General features: G+C 48.1%; 1 protein-coding gene across 1 annotated transcript in view; it reads right to left on the bottom strand.

Moving 5' to 3' along the window:
- The window catches only part of LOC311240726 (serine/threonine-protein kinase BRSK1-like), a gene marked incomplete at both ends in the record, with an annotated part of 237,882 nt that overhangs the window by 159,229 nt on the left and 55,393 nt on the right, over positions 1 to 23,260 (bottom strand). The window contains one exon of the mRNA XM_084329299.1: positions 9,529 to 9,597. Within this exon, the coding sequence (XP_084185425.1) occupies positions 9,529 to 9,597 (69 nt within the window). The remainder of the gene's footprint in view (positions 1 to 9,528; positions 9,598 to 23,260) is intronic.

Raw genomic sequence — 23,260 nt, 5'->3', positions numbered from 1 at the left:
GCTTCGAACGTTCGATTCGATGGCACAAGCTTCGAACATTAAAAAAAAAATCGAAGTAAAAAAAAAAAAAAAAAAAAAAAAATTTTAATTTAAAAAAAAAAACTTTTTTTACTTCGCTTTGTGTGTGTGTGTGTGTGTGTGTGTGTGTGTGTGTGTGTGTGTGTGTGTGTGTGTGTGTGTGTGTGTGTGTGTGTGTGTGTGTGTGTGTGTGTGTGAACTACCCATTCCAGTTAGGACAGACGAATCCCGTCCAATCTTTCGCCGTCGACTAAAGACTCACTTCTTCAACCATTATCTGAAATGATAAAAAAAAAAAAAAAAAAAACGAACCGTGACTAACCTTACTGTCATGCACTTGTCCTAATAAACTAACCTACACTGTAACACGCAACACTTTGATGAACATTGTTACTCAGCTGATAGAGTTGTACCCTTCTTGCTGTCTTGTCGTACAGAACTTGTAAGTCGCTTTGGATAAAAGCGTCAGCTAAATGACTAAATGTAAGTGTGTGTGTGTGTGTGTGTGTGTGTGTGTGTGTGTGTGTGTGTGTGTGTGTGTGTGTGTGTGTGTGTGTGTGTGTGTGTGTGTGGGTGTGTGTGTGTGTGTGTGTAGGTGTGTGTGTAGGTGTGTGTGTGTGTGTGTGTGCGCGCACCTTGTAGAATTCCACACATAAGAAAGAAAGATACTGGGATGAATAAACAAAATAGGAAATAAAATGTAGAAATGCATGCAATACATAAATAAATATGAATCTCCATATATGAAATATAACATTTAGATAAGGTGCTACTGAGATGTTTTGGTGAGTTCTTTGTTTTTTTGTGGAAGTTGCCCTTCTTAAAAATGCATGAACATTCACTGATAATTGGTCTGTAGTGGAGTCTACAAGGTCTACATTGCCGGACCATGTAGAATCCGGACCTTGTAGACTGACATAATTCTGTGCATAGTTTAGTCTACACAGGCCATATTTCAAATAATCAAAATCTTACTTCATTCATCTTAAACATTCTTGATTTGGGGGATTGGTAGTTCCCATGAAATCTGAAGTTGTTCAAACGACAACAGCGATCCACCTTGAATTAAAAAAAATTTCTTTTAATTTTTTTTCGAAGCTTCGAATTAAAATCGAAGCTCGGCCCGAAGCTTCGATTGCCAAAAAAAGCTTCGAAGGTCAGCCCTAATGAAAATGATTGTTAACAAACTTTTGTTCGAAACGTATCGTCTGTGTTGAAGAGTGTTGTGATCGACTGATGATGTCTGTTGTTGCAGTCCTGACCTGACACTGAGTAAACCTGTAGCTGCGGATACCAACTAAGCTCATGTGTTGTCAAGTTATTGTTATAAGGAACCCAGTCCAAACTATAACAGTCTGCATCCCCTTAACAATTGTTTGTATTGAGCCGTATTGTATTGTACCCATTCTGCAATCTGTTAAATAACATTTTCATCCATTCATTCTACTAGCATTAACGTTACTACGCTAATGTACGCTAGCCGCAATGCTATACTAATGGCACATCCCAATCACGTTAGCATGTAAACTAACAAAATCGGCAATCTTTTTGTGAGACTAAACTCCACTCTTCGTGGTAAATTGTGTTGATGTTGGTTTTCTTTCATCAACAAATGAGGCAGAACACACAGTGAATGTATCCTTTTTTGTTTATTGCACGTTGTTCTAGCTGCAAACTGTAGAATTGTTTGGCTGTGAGCAAGGAGGGATGTTTGTGTTCCAGGCTTCAGTTCAGTTTCCGGTATTAACCCTAACCCCTTCTGATTGGTTGAAATGGCCTTCATGTTTGAACTACATCACCACCTACTTAATTTTTACTATGTTTTTATTTCATACTTATCTTGTCATGCACAGTCTCTGGAGCGCAACAGTAAGAAGCATTTTGTACAAAAGTATTCTGTACTTCTGTATGACAACTATTAAAGAAACTTGAAACTTGAACTACTGCTTTGGCATTGTACTACATGTATATGACGTCACTCGGTGCAGGGTTTAAACCAGGCGTGTGGACAGAGTTTAATTTTTTTGAATAATTAAAAAAAAACTGGTGTCAAAAATACCCGTGATCGTGTGGACTGGGCCTAAGTGATCCAAGGTTCTGGGTGCATCAGAGAGAGAGACACCGGAGAGGCACTGTGGAACTGCAGTTCTGAGAAGAACGTCTCTAGATTCACCTTTCCCTGTGTGGTGCTACACAGCAGGCCTGTGTGTGTGTGTGGCAGGCTGCAGTCAAATCCTTTCTGTAAAAAAAAAAAAGTCTGTAAAAACATTTTCATTTCAGCCATTCCATAGGAAGATTTAGCTTTTGCATCTGAAGATGCATCACTCCCCCAATCATCAGACTAATCTCCAGAGCTTTCATCCGACCCTGTACCCTCCTGTGTACTCTGTGTACTACTGTTTACTTTTTTCACATCCGCTTTCTTAGCTTGAGAGCTTGTCAAACTGTTTACTTTTGACTTTCTTTTCTGCCGAATGACCTTCAGCTTGTTCTCCTCCTCCTCCATGTCAACATCCACTACCACTCCTTCCTCCACTCTGACCTCCCCACCTGTGTCCTTTGACTCTGTTTCATCTACAGGCCTACTTTCCTCCTGGTTAATTATAGTGTCCTTGCTGACATGAAGCCCCTCCACCCTGTCCTTGCAGATCAACTCCATCTTCACGCATCCACCCCATTTTCACCTCCATTCTCATTATCCTCTTCCACCACGACCCCCCCCCCCGCCCCCTCATTTTCATCCCCACCATTTTCTCCTTGTACCAGTAGCGGCTGCTGGATGCTTCGCTATACCAAACATTTTGCAAACATGTACAAGGCACGCATTGGCGAATATTATCACCATTGCCATCGATCAATATATGATCACAGTCAAATGCAACCACGTTTCCAATAGCCCAACACAAACACGCACAGCTCTCTCTCTCGCTCTCCCTCTCTCTCCCTCTCTCTCTCTCTCCCTCTCTCTCTCTCTCTCTCAGATCGATTCAATAAGAAACACATATGTATATATTGACATTTTAAACAAGTTACCATTCATTGTCTGAGTGGTTATGCTCTACCCGCGGCGAAATTAGAGAGAGAGAGAGAGAGAGAGAGAGAGAGAGAGAGAGAGAGAGAGAGAGAGAGAGAGAGCGAGAGAGAGAGAGAGAGCGAGAGAGAGAGAGAGAGAGAGAGCGAGAGAGAGAGAGAGAGAGAGAGAGAGCGAGAGAGAGAGAGAGAGAGAGCGAGAGAGAGGGGGAGAGAGAGAGAGCTAGAGAGAGAGAGCGAGAGAGAGACCGAATTAACTCACTGTTTACGTGGTCCACTCACTGTTGTCCCGACTCCCCAGACTGTTGATGTATATCAAGCCGGAGGGCTTGATAAAGTGTATAATCCGCTGTTGATGATGTATATCCAGTCCACTGTCCAGACTGCCATATAGCTTGTTAGCTGTTAGCAGTTAGCACCACACAACAAGTAGTTTGATTTCTTTGTCCATTTCCGCGTCGAACAGACTGCAAACTACCTGGCGTTCTATCGCCATGCTCTAAGACAAACTCTAACCTTAACCAACTTTGAAAGAGTGCCTAAGCTTAACCGTCGAAAGAACTTGCAGTCACGCTCTAAGACAAATAGCTCGCATCTCAGTCACAACAACACAACTATGATCTCTACCACCAACCTAGAATAAGCTAGAATTGGAACATAGAAATTGGATTCGGCCAATCAGAGATCGTCTCCGCGAAATGCTGCTACGGAAAAAAAAACTGCGTCGGCCAATCAGAGAGCGTCTCCGCGAAATGCGGCTACAGAAATTCTTGGCGCTGCTGCCTAGACCGCTTCAAATCGCGCCCGGATTCCAACATAATAGTCATATTTCAACGCACAACGCGTTACGCACTGATTGGCTGAGACGGATACAGCGATCACACAGTGACGCGCACTCAGAGCGCTATCGCGTCTAGCCCGGGCCGAGAAATAAAAAAAAAAAAAAAAAAAAAGTGAGTCACTTCCTGTTCAGGAAAACGAGTATTTTTAATTTTCTATAGTAACGTTATATTGTGCATTGGAAACACAAACATACTTAAAATGAGTAAATATTATTCATTTTAAACATGTTTATATTATTTATAGGGCTATAAAACAAAAAAATTAAAAATAATTGTTCTTGTTCTTCTCTCATATAACCAGGGCAGGGCCTGAGGGAGGGCGGCGCCCTAGCGCCCCCCAGTGGCGGCCGCCACTGCCTTGTACTGTTTCACCTGCCTTGCCTGTATGGGGGTAGATTTCTATAAAAAATAAACAAATGCAAAAGTAGAATCCACAATCGTAAAAACGATCCACACACACACACCTCTCAATCTGTGTTTCATAAATCATAAAAACACGCGTGATCTGCTTAGATTTACGTACGGAATTCAAAAAACACGCTTGATCTGCTTAGATTTACGTACGGAATTCTAAGGACACGCTTGATCAGCTTGGAGTTACGTACGGAATTTTGAGACAAATATTTCACTGTTTTCCCCGTGTGGATTCGTGTGTGAAGCTTCTTCTTCTTCGGCGCTACCGAACATGGCCCGAGGTGTATTCGGCTCATGAACGCTACTAGTGGCAAAAATCACACATTATCTTTAGCCCTAGGCAACATTCCATTATGAAAATGAATGCTCAAAGTAAATATATATAGTACCATTTTGAAGATAACAACTAGGGCTTTCAAATGATATAAAATATCTGTATGATTATCATGATTATTAATTATTATTAATATCTTTCATATTTGATACAGAAATTATTACAAAAATCTTGTCCGGCCACCACATTTCAACAAACAACTGCATTTTCAACCACTTTACTGACAAGCTAACAGGAAACTTAGAGGGTATAGGATATAGACAATTATGTGGGCAATATAGAACAGCTGACAGATTAGAAATATAATTTATTGTTCAAAAGTTATGATAATTATAGTGATAGTAATAAAACAATTCCGTCTGAAAATTACATCAGCATCAAGTTCCATTTCCTCCTCATTTATGCTACACTCTACTTCTCCAGCAGCTGGTCCAGCCCGTTTGCCCAGTCTGGTTCTTTCTACACCTCCGACCCCTGTCTTCTGACCTCCCACTTCTTCACCCTCCTCGACCACAGTGACCTTCTCAACAGCCTTCGCTCTTCCCCTTTCTCTCCACTTTTTTCCAATTAGAATTCACATTTACTCCTGCCTCCGCTACCAAACCTCTCCTTTCCTCCTGCACCTGCTCACCCTGCTCTGCCCCCTCTAACAGGTCTATCCCCTCCCCCTGCTCACCCTGTTCTGCCCCCTCTACCAGGTCTATCCCCTCCCCCTGCTCACCCTGCTCTGCCCTCTCTACCAGGTCTATCCCCTCCCCCTGCTCACCCTGTCCTGCCCCCTCTACCAGGTCTATCCCCTCCCCCTGCTCACCCTGCTCTGCCCCCTCTACCAGGTCTATCCCCTCCCCCTGCTCACCTGTTCTGCCCCCTCTACCAGGTCTATCCCCTCCCCCTGCTCACCCTGCTCTGCCCCCTCTACCAGGTCTATCCCCTCCCCCTGCTCACCCTGTTCTGCCCCCTCTACCAGGTCTATCCCCTCCCCCTGCTCACCCTGTTCTGCCCCCTCTACCAGGTCTATCCCCTCCCCCTGCTCACCCTGTTCTGCCCCCTCTACCAGGTCTATCCCCTCCCCCTGCTCACCCTGTTCTGCCCCCTCTACCAGGTCTATCCCCTCCCCCTGCTCACCCTGTTCTGCCCCCTCTACCAGGTCTATCCCCTCCCCCTGCTCACCCTGTTCTGCCCCCTCTACCAGGTCTATCCCCTCCCCCTGCTCACCCTGTTCTGCCCCCTCTACCAGGTCTATCCCCTCCCCCTGCTCACCCTGCTCTGCCCCCTCTACCAGGTATATCCCCTCCCCCTGCTCACCCTGTTCTGCCCCCTCTACCAGGTCTATCCCCTCCCCCTGCTCACCCTGTTCTGCCCCCTCTACCAGGTCTATCCCCTCCCCCTGCTCACCCTGTTCTGCCCCCTCTACCAGGTCTATCCCCTCCCCCTGCTCACCCTGTTCTGCCCCCTCTACCAGGTCTATCCCCTCCCCCTGCTCACCCTGTTCTGCCCCCTCTACCAGGTCTATCCCCTCCCCCTGCTCCCCCTGCTCTGCCCCCTCTAACAGGTCTATCCCCTCCCCCTGCTCACCCTGCTCTGCCCCGTCTAACAGGTCTATTCCCCTCCCCCTGCTCCCCCTGCTCTGTCTTCTCCACCAGCCCCCCCCCCTCCCCCAGCACATTCTCACCTTGTCCTGTCTTCTCCACCAGGCCTCTCCTCTCCTCCTGCACCTGCTCACCCTGTTCTACTCCCTCCACCAGGCCTCTCCCTCCCCCTGCACCTTCTCACCTTGTCCTGTCTTCTCCACCAGACCTTCTTCTGTTCCTTTCCTCCCAGAGGTTCTCTCTCGACCCTTGTTGGTGCTCGAGCCACTTGGACCTGCCCTGGGTGATGGCGGTGTTTGATCAGACGGCCTAGGCCTCTTATTAGGACAGGACCTAATCATGTGACCTTCCATCCCACACCCAAAGCATTTGATTGTGTCTGAAGTTATATAAATAGTATAATCAAAGTCATCCACTATCAAATTCATGGATAAATTCAGATAACTTTTTTCATTTTCAAAATCATGAAAACCTGACTTCTGAAAGATAACACATGCTTTAACAGAGGGGATTTACAACCCAGAGAAATCATCTTCACCGGGGAAACTATCTGACCGTGTCTAGCCAGTTCCCTTTCCAGAACCTCATTTCTGATGAAAGGAGGAACGTTGGAAATCGTTATCCTTTGTGCTGGGCTTACTAGTGGAAACACGAAGTGTCTTGAATTACCACTCCCTGCACCACAACCAAATTAACTTTATCTACACAATCCAAAAAAATTACAACTGCGTTGTTCATCCGCGATGCAGATTTCACACTGTCATGACCCACAATAGCCCTGACTGCTAAACTGCATTCCTCCACGGTGCAATTTAGTCCCGGGAGAGCTTTACAGCGTGTCTGCGCGTCAGACGCTCCGAACCCATTGCTGCAGGCGGCATGCCGACCAGCAGAACTGGTGGCTGCTACTCGCTCCAAAACACACCAAACACTAAACTAACAACACTGACAAACGACAAACAAAATGTACATATATAATAGACACACAGATAGAAGATAGAAATAACTTTCAGAAAGTTTTAACTCACGCAAACCACTCAGTCAACCCTGCCTCGCTCCAACCGTATGTATATTTCTCTCCACCCGCCCACCCTCCCCCTCCTAATGGACAGTCTCCTCCCCATCACATGTATTTACTCTGTTAGGATCTATGGGTAACAGTACTGTATATTTGAATATCGTATATGTCACAAATGTAACAGTACTAAATACCTGTATGTCATGTATGTCCCTATGCCATAAATGTCATGTATGTTGTGTATGTCATAAATGTCACTATGAATTGAAAATGGGGGACCCTGATGTAAACAAGATGAAAGTATTTCTCTGGTCTGCATCCCCTTAACAATTGTGTGTATTGAGCCGTACTGTATTGTACCCCATTCTGCAATCTGTTAAATAAAGTTTTCATTCATTCATTCACTCAGAGAGAGAGAGAGATAGAGATAGAGAGAGAGAGAGAGAGAGAGAGAGAGAAAGAGAGAGAGAGAGAGAGAGAGAGAGAGAGAGAGAGAGAGAGAGAGAGAGAGAGAGAGAGAGAGAGAGAGAGAGAGAGAGAGGAGGAGAGAGAGAGAGAGAGAGAGAGAAGAGACAGAGAAGAGATGGTTATGTCACACATTGACACGAGCACAGACTTGCTGGACAACAGTTGACAGCAGGAAGGAGGGAATGTGTGTGTGTGTGTGTGTGTGTGTGTGTGTGTGTGTGTGTGCGTGCGTGCGTGCGTGCGTGCGTGGTGAGGGTACAAACACCATCCTTCATCGAGTGAATGACTTTTATTTATATGCTTTACAGCTTAGTATATAAAAAGTACATAAACAAAAACAAAATCAGAAATAAATGAAAACAACAGACAGCAGTTAAAAAAACAGTGGAATGAAGAGGAGGAGAAGGAGAGGCACACAGGAGGAGGAGGAAGAGGAGAAGAGGCAGACAGGAGGAGTGAAATTTGCAGACGACACAACAGTGCTTGGCCTCATCAGAGGGAATGATGAGACCTCATACAGGAGGGAGGTTGAGCAACTAGTGGAGTGGTGCGATGGTCATAACCTTGCTCTCAACCCCACGAAGACCAAGGAGATGATCATCGATTTCCGCAGGACTGGTGACCTCAGCCACTCTCCACTCCTCATTGGGAATGAGGAGGTGGAGAGGGTTTCAAAATCTAAGTTTCTGGGCGTGACAATGTCTGATGACCTGTCCTGGGGGGTCAGCATTGCCTCTGCTGTGGGCAAAGCATAGCAGCGCCTTTTCTATCTTAGGAAGCTTAAATGGGCTAAACTCCCACAGGGACTGATGGCCAACTTCTACCACTGCGCAGTAGAGTGTTATCTAATCACGCTCCTATTTAAATTTAAATTTTAATATTGATGGGTATGATTTAATTGAATTTTATCATGTACTTATTTTAATTCATGATGCAGACATAACGTGTAACTACTGTATGGGAATGGTCAATGTCTGTATACTATGTGAGCTGCGAGATACCCTGAATTTCCCCAAGGGGATTAATAAAGTATCTATCTATCTATCTATCTATCTAGAGAGTGTACTCACGTACGGACTACTGGTGTGGTTTACTAGCTGCACCAGGGCAGAGAAGGAGGCCCTCCACAGAGTGGTCAAGGCTGCGAGGAGGATCACTGGAGCTAGCCTCCCAGATATCTCCACAGTCTTTACCTCCCGCTGCCTACGGCGTATAAATAACATCTTACTAGACCAGTACCACCCAGCAAACCATCTCTTTCAACTGCTGCCCTCTGGTCGAAGGTACAGATCCATCCAGTCCGGAACCAGCAGACTGACCAACAGCCTCTACCCACGGGCTGTCAGGCTGCTCAACGATCAACATCAACTTGCCCCCCCCCCCCCCGCATCCCACCCCCGGTGACATAACTCCCACTCCCACATTACAACAATAACTGTGAACCGGACTTGCATTGCTGCACTATACAATACTTCATCCTTTGCAAGTCAACCCCCCCCCCCCCCCTCCTTCCATCAACTCACTGGACTGAAATATTTATATTTATCAATTTATTTGCACTAGCACTAAATGCACTTGGGACAATGATGGTATGTTATATATTGAGAACATTGGGACATTGATACTTTATTACTATATTACTATTATTATTGACATTATTATTTTGCACATGCTATATCTTATGTTGTATGCCAGTGGTGATGTTCCTAACAAATTTTCGTTGTACCAACAATGACAAATAAAGATCTATTCTATTCTATTCTGATGAAGAGGAGGAGGAGGAGGAGTGATGAAGAGGAGGAGAAGAGACCTTACCACTAGAAGAGCGAAGAGGATGACGCCACAACTCCAGACGTCAGCTCTACGGCCATCATACTTCTCCCCCTGTTAGACACACACACAGGACAGTTAGACACACACACACAGGACAGTTAGACACACACACAGGACAGTTAGACACACACAGGACAGTTAGACACACACAGGACAGTTAGACACACACACACAGGACAGTTAGACACACACACACAGGACAGTTAGACACACACAGGACAGTTAGACACACACACAGGACAGTTAGACACACACACAGGACAGTTAGACACACACGCACACACACACACACACACACACAGGACAGTTAGACACACACACACAGGACAGTTAGACACACACACACACACACAGGACAGTTAGACACACACACACAAGTGCACACGCGCACACACACACACACACACACACACACACACACACACACACATACACACACACAGGCAGACACACACACGTGCACACACACACACAGGACACACACACACACATACACACACAAATACAGTTAGACACACACACACACACAGGACAGTTAGACACACACACACACGTGCACACGTACGCACACACACACACACACACACACACACACACATACACACAGACACACAGGCACACACACAGACACACACACACACATACGAACACACACACACACACAGACACACACACACACAGGACAGTTAGACACACACACAAATACAGTTAGACACACACACAGGACAGTTAGACACACACACGGGACAGTTAGACACACACGCACACACACACACACACACACAGGACAGTTAGACACACACACAGGACAGTTAGACACACACACAGGACAGTTAGACACACACAGGACAGTTAGACACACACAGGACAGTTAGACACACACACACAGGACAGTTAGACACACACACACAGGACAGTTAGACACACACAGGACAGTTAGACACACACAGGACAGTTAGACACACACACAGGACAGTTAGACACACACAGGACAGTTAGACACACACAGGACAGTTAGACACACACACACAGGACAGTTAGACACACACACAGGACAGTTAGACACACACACAGGACAGTTAGACACACACACGTGCACACGCACACACACACACACACAGGACAGTTAGACACACACACAGGACAGTTAGACACACACACGTGCACACGCACACACACACCACACAGGACAGTTAGACACACACACAGGACAGTTAGACACACACACGTGCACACGCACACACACACAGGACAGTTAGACACACACACAGGACAGTTAGACACACACACAGGACAGTTAGACACACACACAGGACAGTTAGACACACACGCACACACACACACACACACACAGGACAGTTAGACACACACACACAGGACAGTTAGACACACACACACACACACAGGACAGTTAGACACACACACACAAGTGCACACGTGCACACACACACACACACACACACACACACACACACATACACACGCACAGGCAGACACACACACGTGCACACACACACAGGACACACACACACACATACACACAAATACAGTTAGACACACACACACACACAGGACAGTTAGACACACACACACACGTGCACACGTACGCACACACACACACACACACACACACACACACACACATACACACAGACACACAGGCACACACACAGACACACACACACACATACGCACACACACACACACACACAGACACACACACACACAGGACAGTTAGACACACACACTGGAGAATTATCCGACGTTTTTCCCAATATATTTATCATTATTATCCTTCATTATTATCATGTGTAACATTTATTGTATACATTTATTGCATGAGTTAATTATTATCTGGTGCCGCCTAGTGGACGCACTTTGGAGTACGTATTGCGACTCTGAGCAGGTAAGCTGTCTCTGCGCAGGCGCGTCGCGCTATTTAAGTGACACTCTCAGTCTAGACTGTAAGGTGAAAAGCCCTGTGGGCGAACTCGTGACTGGCCAACGGTACGTAGCATTATATGCGCCGTTAATATCCGCATTCTCTAGTTATTAATTAATGCTGTCTGTTTTCCTTTCTTTTGTATAGGTAAATAATCTGACTAACGTCTGACTACTATTGACTAAACGCTGACTAGCATTGGAATGAACACTGACTAAATGCTAACTATCGTCTGACTGACGTCTGACTATAAACTGACTAATGTCAGACTGAATGAACATACAGACTAACTAAATGTCTGACTACACTAACCAGAACTGGTTGCTAAATGGCAACTTAACTATTAACGAACTATCAACAGAGGCGACCTGGTTGAACATTACCAATACCACTTCGCCCTCTACTAACATTATCCACTAATGCTTGGATGTAAGCTACTACCAACTACCAAGCTACAAGCTAAACCCCTTGTTAATTGACCACCTGGTGATTATTGTAACAGAGGATAAGCTGGATGCTGGGCTTCAAGGTCCAAATAAACGAACATTCTTATAAAGTCCGAATTGTTTCTATGGTGTAAGAAAAGTCATTTCGCCCACACCCTTCCAAGGGGGACATCTAGTTGACTCATTGACTGAGACTGCTAGATAATTGGACAATTATTTACCGAACGCGCCCGCGACGAGACGGGACGGACGGAACGCAGAAGGAGGTGCCGCGTGGGATACCCCTCAACGTCAAGGTGGAACCAGGACGGAGTGGATACACGCGACGGGGCACATTGGAGAGGACGCGGTCAGCTCAAGGGAAGTGAAACGTTGATGTTGACTGCTTACTGGGTTGGAATCGCCGTATTCCGCCCACATGCTGGTTGCTTGAAGTGGTGGAGTCGCCGAACTCCATCCAATGTGAATGCTTAAACGCTAGCCATTAGCCAACCAATGCTAAATACTGCTAGCCACCATTGCTAACGCTGTTAGCCAAAGACTGCTAACCCTGTTAGCCAAAGATTGCTAACACTGCTAGCTGCCAATGCTTAACGCTAGCCATTAGCCAACCAATGCTAAATGCTGCTAGCCACCATTGCTAACCCTGTTAGCCAAAGACTGCTAACCCTGTTAGCCAAAGATTGCTAACACTGCTAGCTGCCAATGCTTAACGCTAGCCATTAGCCAACCAATGCTAAATGCTGCTAGCCACCATTGCTAACCCTGTTAGCCAAAGACTGCTAACCCTGTTAGCCAAAGATTGCTAACACTGCTAGCAGCCAATGCTTAACGCTAGCCATTAGCCATCCTATGCTAAATACTACTAGCCACCAATGCTAACTGTAACTGAGGGGTACAATTCCCTGACTGTATTGTTAGATATGATACTTACTACCACTACCTCTTGTACTTTAGACTCTGGCCACCCAGTACTAGGTATAAATAATTATGATAAACACTCCCACCTGATGAAACGGATCCAACACAAATGTACCAAGTCGAAAGTCTGCGTTTAATAATAATACATAGCAAAAGGTATGTACAACGATCACTTAATTACATTTATGATTTGAAATAGTATGCACTTTTATGGCAAATGAGTATTCGTAGGTAGATCAATATCGAATGTCCAATCTCTGATTGCGCAGGAAGCAAATATACAACCTGGAATATTTAGGGAACAATAGCAATGATACTTGAATGATTATATAGCTGGATACACTAGGGGAAGGTTCCGACTGCTTGTAGGACAGCTGGAGGGGGGGGGGGTAGAGTCTGGCCGAGGGTATCCTGGGAGAGCCCACAGTCGTGCGACCCGGTGCCCAGCGATCCTCGATCCACAGATGAAAGCAGTTGGACTCTCTGTGGCCGGCGTCCTCCGGTCCACGATGGAGAGACGTGAGGCGACCTCGTCGTGTAGAGCGTCTTCTCACCTGTCGTCCTCTCCGGGGGGGGTATTTCCAACACACCGCAGTGTTGGCCTTTATCCATAGAATAATGAAAGTACTCAAAGCATAATCCAAGCCGGGGAAGGCTAGCCGTCGTCGGTAGAATAATCCAATATACAGGTCCACTCGCTCTTTGGCCTGGAGCTCCTCGGGTGCAGCTTCACGTGGGGTCAACCACCCTGGATAAGCGTCCAGCTGATGCCCGAAACGATGGGGGTGCTGATTACTATAGAACTCTTACCGCACGAGGCACTACATATGAATAGACTATTATTAGCTTAATAGAATACGTCCAACTCGACGATATAGTGCCAAATATGACTATTCAAATATTAATATACACGATGTCTCAATGCCGATACTGGGCCGAATTGGCCTTACTGCCCACACGTGGTTCGCGGGGAGGCTTTTGCGTCTGTCACTCTGTTGGAGGGTAAGGAACTGGACTAAAAGAAAGCTCTACTTTAATAGCGCAGTATATATACGCACTATGAACAAATAGTACCATTAGTGGTGCGGTAGACATATTCCTACGCGGAACTAGGACTTGTCCATACATGTTGAGCGGTACGATTGAACCTGGTCTGAGGGGTATGGCGACCTGGCACCAAGGTCTCGTCCAATGGTAGAATGGAGACTATTATGGGATGTTCAGTAGACTAGAAGGGATATTCAATGCATATTGTACAAGGAATATACAAGGGATATCAGGGGATATACAAATACAATTAAATATATATATATAAATAAATATATATATTCGGTTTAATCTGATCCTTCAGAACAGCCGCCCCCTAATTGGTCCCAACCCAATTAGTTAAGCAGAGACAGATTAACCGCACTGTCTACCACTCAAGGGTTCGCTGTAAGGGTCAGTCAACTCACAAAGTCATAGGGTCATGGTCATCATCGATTGTGTCTGGGAGTCGGGGCAGTTCTATGAGCCTCGCCACAGGACGGGTGTAAATGCGCCCCTGGACGAGTACTTCAGCTGCTCGGACCTTGCCATCGGCACCGGTGATCACTTTGCTTACGCGGCCAGCCGGCCACATAGCTCTGGGTAGTGACTGGTCAATAATCATGACGACTGTTCCTTCCGTCAAATTGTCTCTCTCTTTTACCCACTTCTGGCGGGTCTGTAGAGACGGTAGGTAGTGCAGTAGGAAACTGCTCCAAAACTTGTCGGCTAATACTTGGCTGTACCTCCACATTCGTCGGCCGTTCGCTTCTTCAGGCCGGTACATTGTCTGGGGTAACGCGGGATCTAGCCGCCCCATCAGGAGGGTGTTGGGGGTGACTGGGTCGACATCTGCTACATCACTGGAGACGTAACCGAGGGGCTTTGAGTTCAATACTCCCTCAATCTCCGTGAGGACTGTCATTAGGACTTCTTCCGCCACAGTCTGGGCCCCAAGTACTGCGTACAGGGCTGTCTTTATAGAACGTACTTCTCGTTCCCAAGTTCCACCGAAGTGGGGTGCGTTTGGGGGGTTGAATTGGAAGTCAATCTGGGCTGGAGCGAGGTGGGTCTTAAGTTCTGGGCCCATAGCTTGGAAGCTCTCCCTCAGCTCTCTTTCTCCGCCTTTGAAGTTTGTCCCGTGATCGGACAATAATGTAGACGGTTTTCCTTTCCGTGATGTGAATCTTCGGAAGGCCATAAGGAATGAGTCTGCGCTCATGGTCGGAAGGAGCTCGATATGTATCGCTCTGGTGGTCATGCATTTGAATACAATACCCCACCGCTTCTCGGTGCCTCTTCCTTTCTTTATGTGCAGCGGGCCAAAACAGTCCATGCCTGTTGAGTGGAATGGCTTGTCGCCGAGTCGGAGGCGACATGGAGGTAGGTCAGCCATCCGTGGTATGCTGGGCTGCGCGCGGCACTTTCGGCAGTCTAGACAGGTTCGCTGGAAGCGTCGCACCGCCTCTCTTCCTTGAAGTATCCAGTAACAACGTCTGATTTCCGCGAAGACTCTCTCTGCTCCTGCGTGGTGTACATCCTCGTCGTATTTCTTTATAATCAGCTCTGTGACCTTGTGTCGGCTGTTCAATACGATCGGGTACTTAATGTCATCCGGTAAATTGGGGGCTCTCCGCAGGCGACCACCCACTCTGATGAGGGTATGTGTGTCACTCTCGGGGGCCAGATGAATCAATCTGCTGTCTGATGGGACGGGCTTTCCTCCCTGTAGACAGTCTAGTTCATCGGGGAACGAGTCTCTCTGGGCTCGTTGCAGTAGAAGCAGTTCTGCTTCCTCGTAGTCAGCTGCTGACATATCAGCGGGGGACTTAATCTCTGGGTGGTGCCGCAGGAATGTCCGTTGCTGCGCACTCTCTATGGTAATGCAATCGTCTATGTTGGGGTCTGCGGAGACAACAGTGCTCAATCCACAGAACATGGGTTTCTTATTCTCAGCCTCCTCGTCACTTGCTTCCCTCGGGGTGGGCGTGGGCCAATCTCCTTCCGGGAGCTTGAGGAATGCTGGTCCGTCACTGTAGATGTTATGACGGGTTAAGTCATCTAGGGACATTCCCCGGGTGATGACGTCAGCTGGGTTGTGTTTTGTATCCACATAGCGCCAGTTTGCTTCTCCGGTTAACTCTCCGGTTAACTCTTGAATCTCAGTGACTCTGACTCCCACGAAGACTTTGTATTTGCATGAATCCGATTTGATCCAGGCGAGTACTGTCGTGGAATCTGACCACAGGATTGTTCTATGCACCGGAATGGTGGGCTCACGTTGGATGAGCGTGGCTAGATGCGCTCCTGCGAGGGCTGCGCAGAGCTCTAGACGTGGGATAGACTGTTGCTTGCGTGGGGCTATTCTCGAGTGGGCGAGGATGAATGCTGTGTAGATCTCTCCCCCCTCTTCTTGGGCCCGCAAGTAGGCTACTGATCCGTAGGCAACCTCGGAGGCGTCACTGAAGACGTGTAGATCCATTTTACATGTCTCTGGCCTCACCGTGGGTGGGAAGTAGCTTCGGCGTATATTAACGCCTGGGAGTGAGTGGAGTTCCATCTCCCACTCTCTCCAGGTGGATGCAAGGTGTGCGGGAATGGGGTCGTCCCAGCCCTGGTCCTTGTCCCACAATGCTCGTACAATCATCTTTGCCCTGGTGGTGTACGGTAGTATACATCCTAACGGGTCATATTGTCGGGCGAGTGTTCTGTACACACTCCGTCTGGTGGTCGGTATTGCCGTCGACCTTCCCTGCTCCGTGGTCAGGGGTTTGTGTCTATAGTGGAGCGAATCTGTTTTGAAGCGCCACACTAGTCCTAGTGTCATCTCTTGGGCTTCTCCTGGGATTGTGGCCATCCAGGTCTCGCTGCTCGCTGCCTTGTCCTCGGAGGAGAGGCTGCGCAGTACGTGCGGATCGCTGCTGGCCCACTGCCTGAGATCAAAGCCGCCTTTGATCAGAGAGGCGCAGAGTTTATGTAGGAGAGCCTCGGCTTCTTCCTGGGTCGAAACGCTTTGTAGACAGTTATCTACGTAGAAGCTGTTCTTCACACTGTGTCGGACCTCTTCGTCCGCTGCTGGGTCCTCTGCGACATGTCTCTGTAGTGCAAATGTAGCACAGCATGGGCTGCATGTAGTTCCGAAAGGGAGGACTTCCCATTGGTAGATGGCTGGGTGCTCATCTCCTGGCCTCTCTCTCCATAGGAACCGCAACAGGGGCTTGTCCTCCTCTACTAATCTCACCTGCAGGAACATCCCTTTGATATCCCCGCTGATAGCCACCTTGTCCTGGCGGAAGCGGAGTAGTACGCCTAGTAGGGAGGGGCCGAGTGTAGGACCGGGCAATAGCTCTTTATTCAGATTTTGGGATCCGATCTGGTAGCTGCAGTTAAACACGATGCGGTCTTTGCCGTTGTGATGAACCTTGTGGTGGGGCACGTACCACGATTCAGTCGTCTGGTCGGCCTCTTTAATGTCAATCTTTGTGACGTGTCCCGCTGTGATGAGCTTCTCAATCTCAGCGCGGTATACACTTTCTTGGGCGGGGTCCTTGGCTAAGCGCCGCTCTGTGTTTAGTAGGTACCGCTCTGTGGCGTCTTTCTTTGCGTGAAAGGTAGGCATCCCTTCCCGCCGCAGGAGTGGCGTGGCGTATCTCAACACGCCGCTGACTGGGACTCTCTTTGTTCCCGTCTCGAGGAGGTTAATGGCGTAGATGTCGTCTTTAGAGCGAATGTCTTTCTTTTCGTTCTTAAAGGGCATTTGTTCTAAGGTCCATAGCCTCTCTACATGCTGCAGGAGTGCGGTGTCTCCCTCTGTGACTCGGGAGTGGAGACAGCTAGTGGCTGTGGTTCGGTTGAGAGATTTGGCGAGTGGGCCTTGGAGAGTCCATCCTAGGCGGGTCTCGACTGCTGCAGGACAGCCTCTGGGTCCGGTATGAACCCGGTCTATCGGGACAATGAGGTCTGCATGGTCGGAGCCTATCAACAGTGTCGGGGTAGCACCGTCTATGAGTGGGATCGGTAGCTTGCGTAGATGTACATATTTCTCCATCAGCTTGGCTACGGGGTATGTGTACTGCGAGAGTCCTATTTCTTGGCTGGTGAAAGCGTCTGTAATCCTGTACCGTCGCTCGGGCTGGCCGCTTGCTGCGATAGAGAATGAGACATTCTCGCCCTTTATCGTTTTCAAATCTCTTCTTATTGTCCGAATTGTCATTTGGTTTTCGCTCCCCCGCAGCCCTAGCTGGGCCGCAGCGGACGCGAGCAGAAGGGTCTTCTCTGACCCGTCATCAAGGACGGCGTAAGTGTCCATGACTTTATTCTGGTAGCTCAATGTCACACGGACTACCTTTAAGAGCACTCTGGCTCCGCTGCTGCTGGCGGGGTCGATGTACATGACGCTTGCTTTGCTGCTTGATGGTGCGGGTGGAGGCCGCCGTCTGTTACTGTCGTGGAGTATGTCCAGATGGGCTCCATCGCACCGACTGCACTTTTTCTTTAAGCGGCATTCGGCTGCCATGTGTGATCGCGCACAGCGAAAACAGCGTCTGTTGGACTTTATCCATTGACTCGCTTCCTCCGCATTCATCTTGGGGAATGAGTCACATTGTGACAGCCAGTGTTCTTTCTCACAGTAGGGGCACACTATCTTCCACTTCTCCTTTCTTGAGGGGGTACTGTGGCTCCTACTGCTTGGCACTGACTCCGATTGGTGCATGACAGTCACCGATCTTCTTCCATCATTTAGTCTCCTGGTTCCTTCTCTGGAGCCAGGGGTGCTCCGTCCGAATGTATCTAGCCGTAAGCTGCTGACTTCTCTCGCCAGGAAGTCGGCTAGATAGAGGAGGTTCGGTTCGGGGCCATTAGGGTCTCGGTGGTCTCTCTGCCGCCTAAAGCGCTCCTGTCGGGCGGGCGGTAGCTTCTCCAAGATCCTCTCTACATTTGAGTTGGCGTATAGTTCATGCCTACCCTTTTCCCTCTGCGCTCCCAGCATCCCTACCAGGGACTGCACTCTGATGGACAGGTCGTCCAGTGCTCGATTGTCTATTGCTGGGGGTAGGCGGTCGATGTGCCTGATCTCCTGGATCACGTAATCCCATATACGTCCATATCTCTGGTCCAACGCTACCAGCGCTGCGGTGTATGGGGTCGTGGAAGTGGCGTAGGCGAGCGCTATGTTGTGCGCGCGGGGTACCTTTAAATGCTTCAGTAGTATCGCGTATTTATGGCGTTCATCAATGACATCCACCAACATTGTCTCCAGACACATGCGGAGCTCCGTATACTGGGCCCGGTTCTCCTGGGTGAAGTCTGGTACCATGGGTGTGCCAATGTATGACGCGGATTGTTGATACATCGGCGAGCGTTGGGGGAGAGGCCTCCTAGGCGAGTCTCCTCCTGCTCCTTGGCGTGGGCTGGTACCGGCTGTGTACCATGGCCCGCTGGTCCAGGTGCTGTTCCTCGGTGCGGGTCGTGCGTCGTGCTCACCCGTGAATAGCGTCGGGGGTCTGTAGCGCAGCTCCGCGGGGGTATAGCCTGGGCTGTACTGGACCTCCTGGTCCGGTAGAGTACTGTGCTGTCGTCGGGCGTGGTTCTCCTCCTCTTCCTCTTCGTCTTCCGTTAGGTCATCCAGGGCTTGTAGTCTCTGATTTAGCCTCTCCGCAGTGTATGCTGCTCCTTCCCGGTGGCTGGGTCTCGCTTGGACCGGTTGGGGAAGGGGGTCTGCGGGGGGTATAAACCTCGTCTGTTGGTCAAGTTCAGGGTCGCTTACTCGGCTAGGGGATGCCGCCCTGGAGTGATGTCTAGACGAGTTCCTGGAGCCTCTGGTGGAGGGAGGGGGTGTTGTCCTTCTGATCAGCTGTTCTATTAGTTGCGCTTGTGCTCTGCCGCGCTCGGCTTCGCGCTTGGTGAGATCCGATTCTCTCTGGGCACCGGTGGCGGCGCGCTGGGCGTCGGCCCGGTCTCTTGCCATATTCTCTTCCATCTGAATGCGTCTTATTTCCAGGCGTATGTGCTCTTCTTCGCTCCGTTGCTGTATCTGCAATCGATCGCGTTCACCCTGGAGTCTATCGCGTTCAGTAGAGGCTTTCAGGCTGACGAGGAATGCCTGCTGTAGTGTCCTCTCTGCCTCGCTGGGAGAAGACGGTTGTATAGGGGAGCCGTCCCTTGGGGTACTCCGTGCGGAGTCTTGGAGCTCTATCTCCACGGTGCTCTCCTCATCTTCTTCCGTGCCGAGTTCTCTCTCGGTAGTGTTGTCTTCCTCCCGGGACTCGTCGGGGACTACTTCTTCGGTATTGGCGGGGTGTAAAGTCATGTCTGGTTCCCCCTGGTCCCCACCGTGAGCTGGGTCAGTTACGTTAGAACCCATAGGGGCCTCTATGGTCGGGGTAGCCTGGTCGTTAGGGTTAGACATAATTTTACTTTCTAGTTTTACCGCGTTTACTGTTGGTAGAAGACTAGGTTGTTGACTGACAGCGTAAGCCTCTAGGTACTGAGGGAGCTGTCGTTTGCGCCGCAGGCGTTGTTGGTTAGGAGGATCGTTTCGTGGAGTGTTCATCATAGGCCATTTTAATATTAATAACACTATATTAATATTACACTGATTACCATCCGGCTCGAAGGACCAATTGTAACTGAGGGGTACAATTCCCTGACTGTATTGTTAGATATGATACTTACTACCACTACCTCTTGTACTTTAGACTCTGGCCACCCAGTACTAGGTATAAATAATTATGATAAACACTCCCACCTGATGAAACGGATCCAACACAAATGTACCAAGTCGAAAGTCTGCGTTTAATAATAATACATAGCAAAAGGTATGTACAACGATCACTTAATTACATTTATGATTTGAAATAGTATGCACTTTTATGGCAAATGAGTATTCGTAGGTAGATCAATATCGAATGTCCAATCTCTGATTGCGCAGGAAGCAAATATACAACCTGGAATATTTAGGGAACAATAGCAATGATACTTGAATGATTATATAGCTGGATACACTAGGGGAAGGTTCCGACTGCTTGTAGGACAGCTGGAGGGGGGGTAGAGTCTGGCTGTATCCCGTCTGGCCGAGGGTATCCTGGGAGAGCCCACAGTCGTGCGACCCGGTGCCCAGCGATCCTCGATCCACAGATGAAAGCAGTTGGACTCTCTGTGGCCGGCGTCCTCCGGTCCACGATGGAGAGACGTGAGGCGACCTCGTCGTGTAGAGCGTCTTCTCACCTGTCGTCCTCTCCGGGGGGGGTATTTCCAACACACCGCAGTGTTGGCCTTTATCCATAGAATAATCAAAGTACTCAAAGCATAATCCAAGCCGGGGAAGGCTAGCCGTCGTCGGTAGAATAATCCAATATACAGGTCCACTCGCTCTTTGGCCTGGAGCTCCTCCCGGTGCAGCTTCACGTGGGGTCAACCACCCTGGATAAGCGTCCAGCTGATGCCCGAAACGATGGGGGTGCTGATTACTATAGAACTCTTACCGCACGAGGCACTACATATGAATAGACTATTATTAGCTTAATAGAATACGTCCAACTCGACGATATAGTGCCAAATATGACTATTCAAATATTAATATACACGATGTCTCAATGCCGATACTGGGCCGAATTGGCCTTACTGCCCACACGTGGTTCGCGGGGAGGCTTTTGCGTCTGTCACTCTGTTGGAGGGTAAGGAACTGGACTAAAAGAAAGCTCTACTTTAATAGCGCAGTATATATACGCACTATGAACAAATAGTACCATTAGTGGTGCGGTAGACATATTCCTACGCGGAACTAGGACTTGTCCATACATGTTGAGCGGTACGATTGAACCTGGTCTGAGGGGTATGGCGACCTGGCACCAAGGTCTCGTCCAATGGTAGAATGGAGACTATTATGGGATGTTCAGTAGACTAGAAGGGATATTCAATGCATATTGTACAAGGAATATACAAGGGATATCAGGGGATATACAAATACAATTAAATATATATATATAAATAAATATATATATTCGGTTTAATCTGATCCTTCAGAACACTAACCCTATTGGCCAAAGACTGCTAACCCTGTTAGCCAAAGATTGCTAACACTGCTAGCAGCCAATGCTTAACGCTAGCCATTAGCCAACCAATGCTAAATGCTGCTAGCCACCACTGCTAACCCTGTTGGCCAAAGACTGCTAACCCTGTTAGCCAAAGATTGCTAACACTGCTAGCTGCCAATGCTTAACGCTAGCCATTAGCCAACCAATGCTAAATGCTGCTAGCCACCACTGCTAACCCTGTTAGCCAAAGACTGCTAACCCTGTTAGTCAAGGACTGCTAACCCTGTTAGCCAAAGATTGCTAACACTGCTAGCAGCCAATGCTTAACGCTAGCCATTAGCCAACCAATGCTAAATGCTGCTAGCCACCACTGCTAACCCTGTTAGCCAAAGATTGCTAACACTGCTAGCTGCCAATGCTTAACGCTAGCCATTAGCCATCCTATGCTAAATACTGCTAGCCACCAATGCTAACCCTGTTAGCCAAAGACTGCTAACCCTGTTAGCCAAAGATTGCTAACACTGCTAGCTGCCAATACTTAACGCTAGCCATTAGCCAACCAATGCTAAATGCTGCTAGCCACCACTGCTAACCCTGTTTGCCAAAGACTGCTAACCCTGTTAGTCAAAGACTGCTAACCCTGTTAGCCAAAGATTGCTAACACTGCTAGCAGCCAATGCTTAACGCTAGCCATTAGCCAACCAATGCTAAATGCTGCTAGCCACCACTGCTAACCCTGTTAGCCAAAGACTGCTAACCCTGTTAGCCAAAGATTGCTAACCTTACTAGCCAAAGAATGCTAACACTGCTGGCCACCAATGCTAGCTAAAGAACATTATCATTGACACCCTATGCCTTGGCTGTGTTGAATCAAGCAACTACGTTGTTGCTCCAAACGCTGTGAACATTATCATTGACACCCATGCCTTGGCTGTGTTGAACCAAGCAACTACGTTGTTGCTCCAAACGCTGTGAACATTATCATTGACACCCATGCCTTGGCTGTGTTGAACTGAGTAACTACGTTGTTGCTCCAAACGCTGTGAACATTATCATTGACACCCTATGCCTTGGTGGTGTTGAACCAAGCAACTACGTTGTTGCTCCAAACGCTGTGAACATTATCATTGACACCCATGCCTTGGCTGTGTTGAACTAAGCAACCACATTGTTGCTCCAAACGCTGTGAACATTATCATTGACACCCATGCCTTGGCTGTGTTGAATCAAGCAACTACGTTGTTGCTCCAAACGCTGTGAACATTATCATTGACACCCATGCCTTGGCTGTGGTGAATCAAGCAACTACGTTGTTGCTCCAAACGCTGTGAACATTATCATTG

Source organism: Notolepis coatsorum (assembly GCF_963971535.1).
Source record: "Notolepis coatsorum genome assembly, chromosome: 14".
Classification (NCBI taxonomy): Eukaryota; Metazoa; Chordata; class Actinopteri; order Aulopiformes; family Paralepididae; genus Notolepis; species Notolepis coatsorum.
Note: the sequence above shows the minus strand (reverse complement) of the source record. Positions and strands in the feature narration are given on the sequence as shown.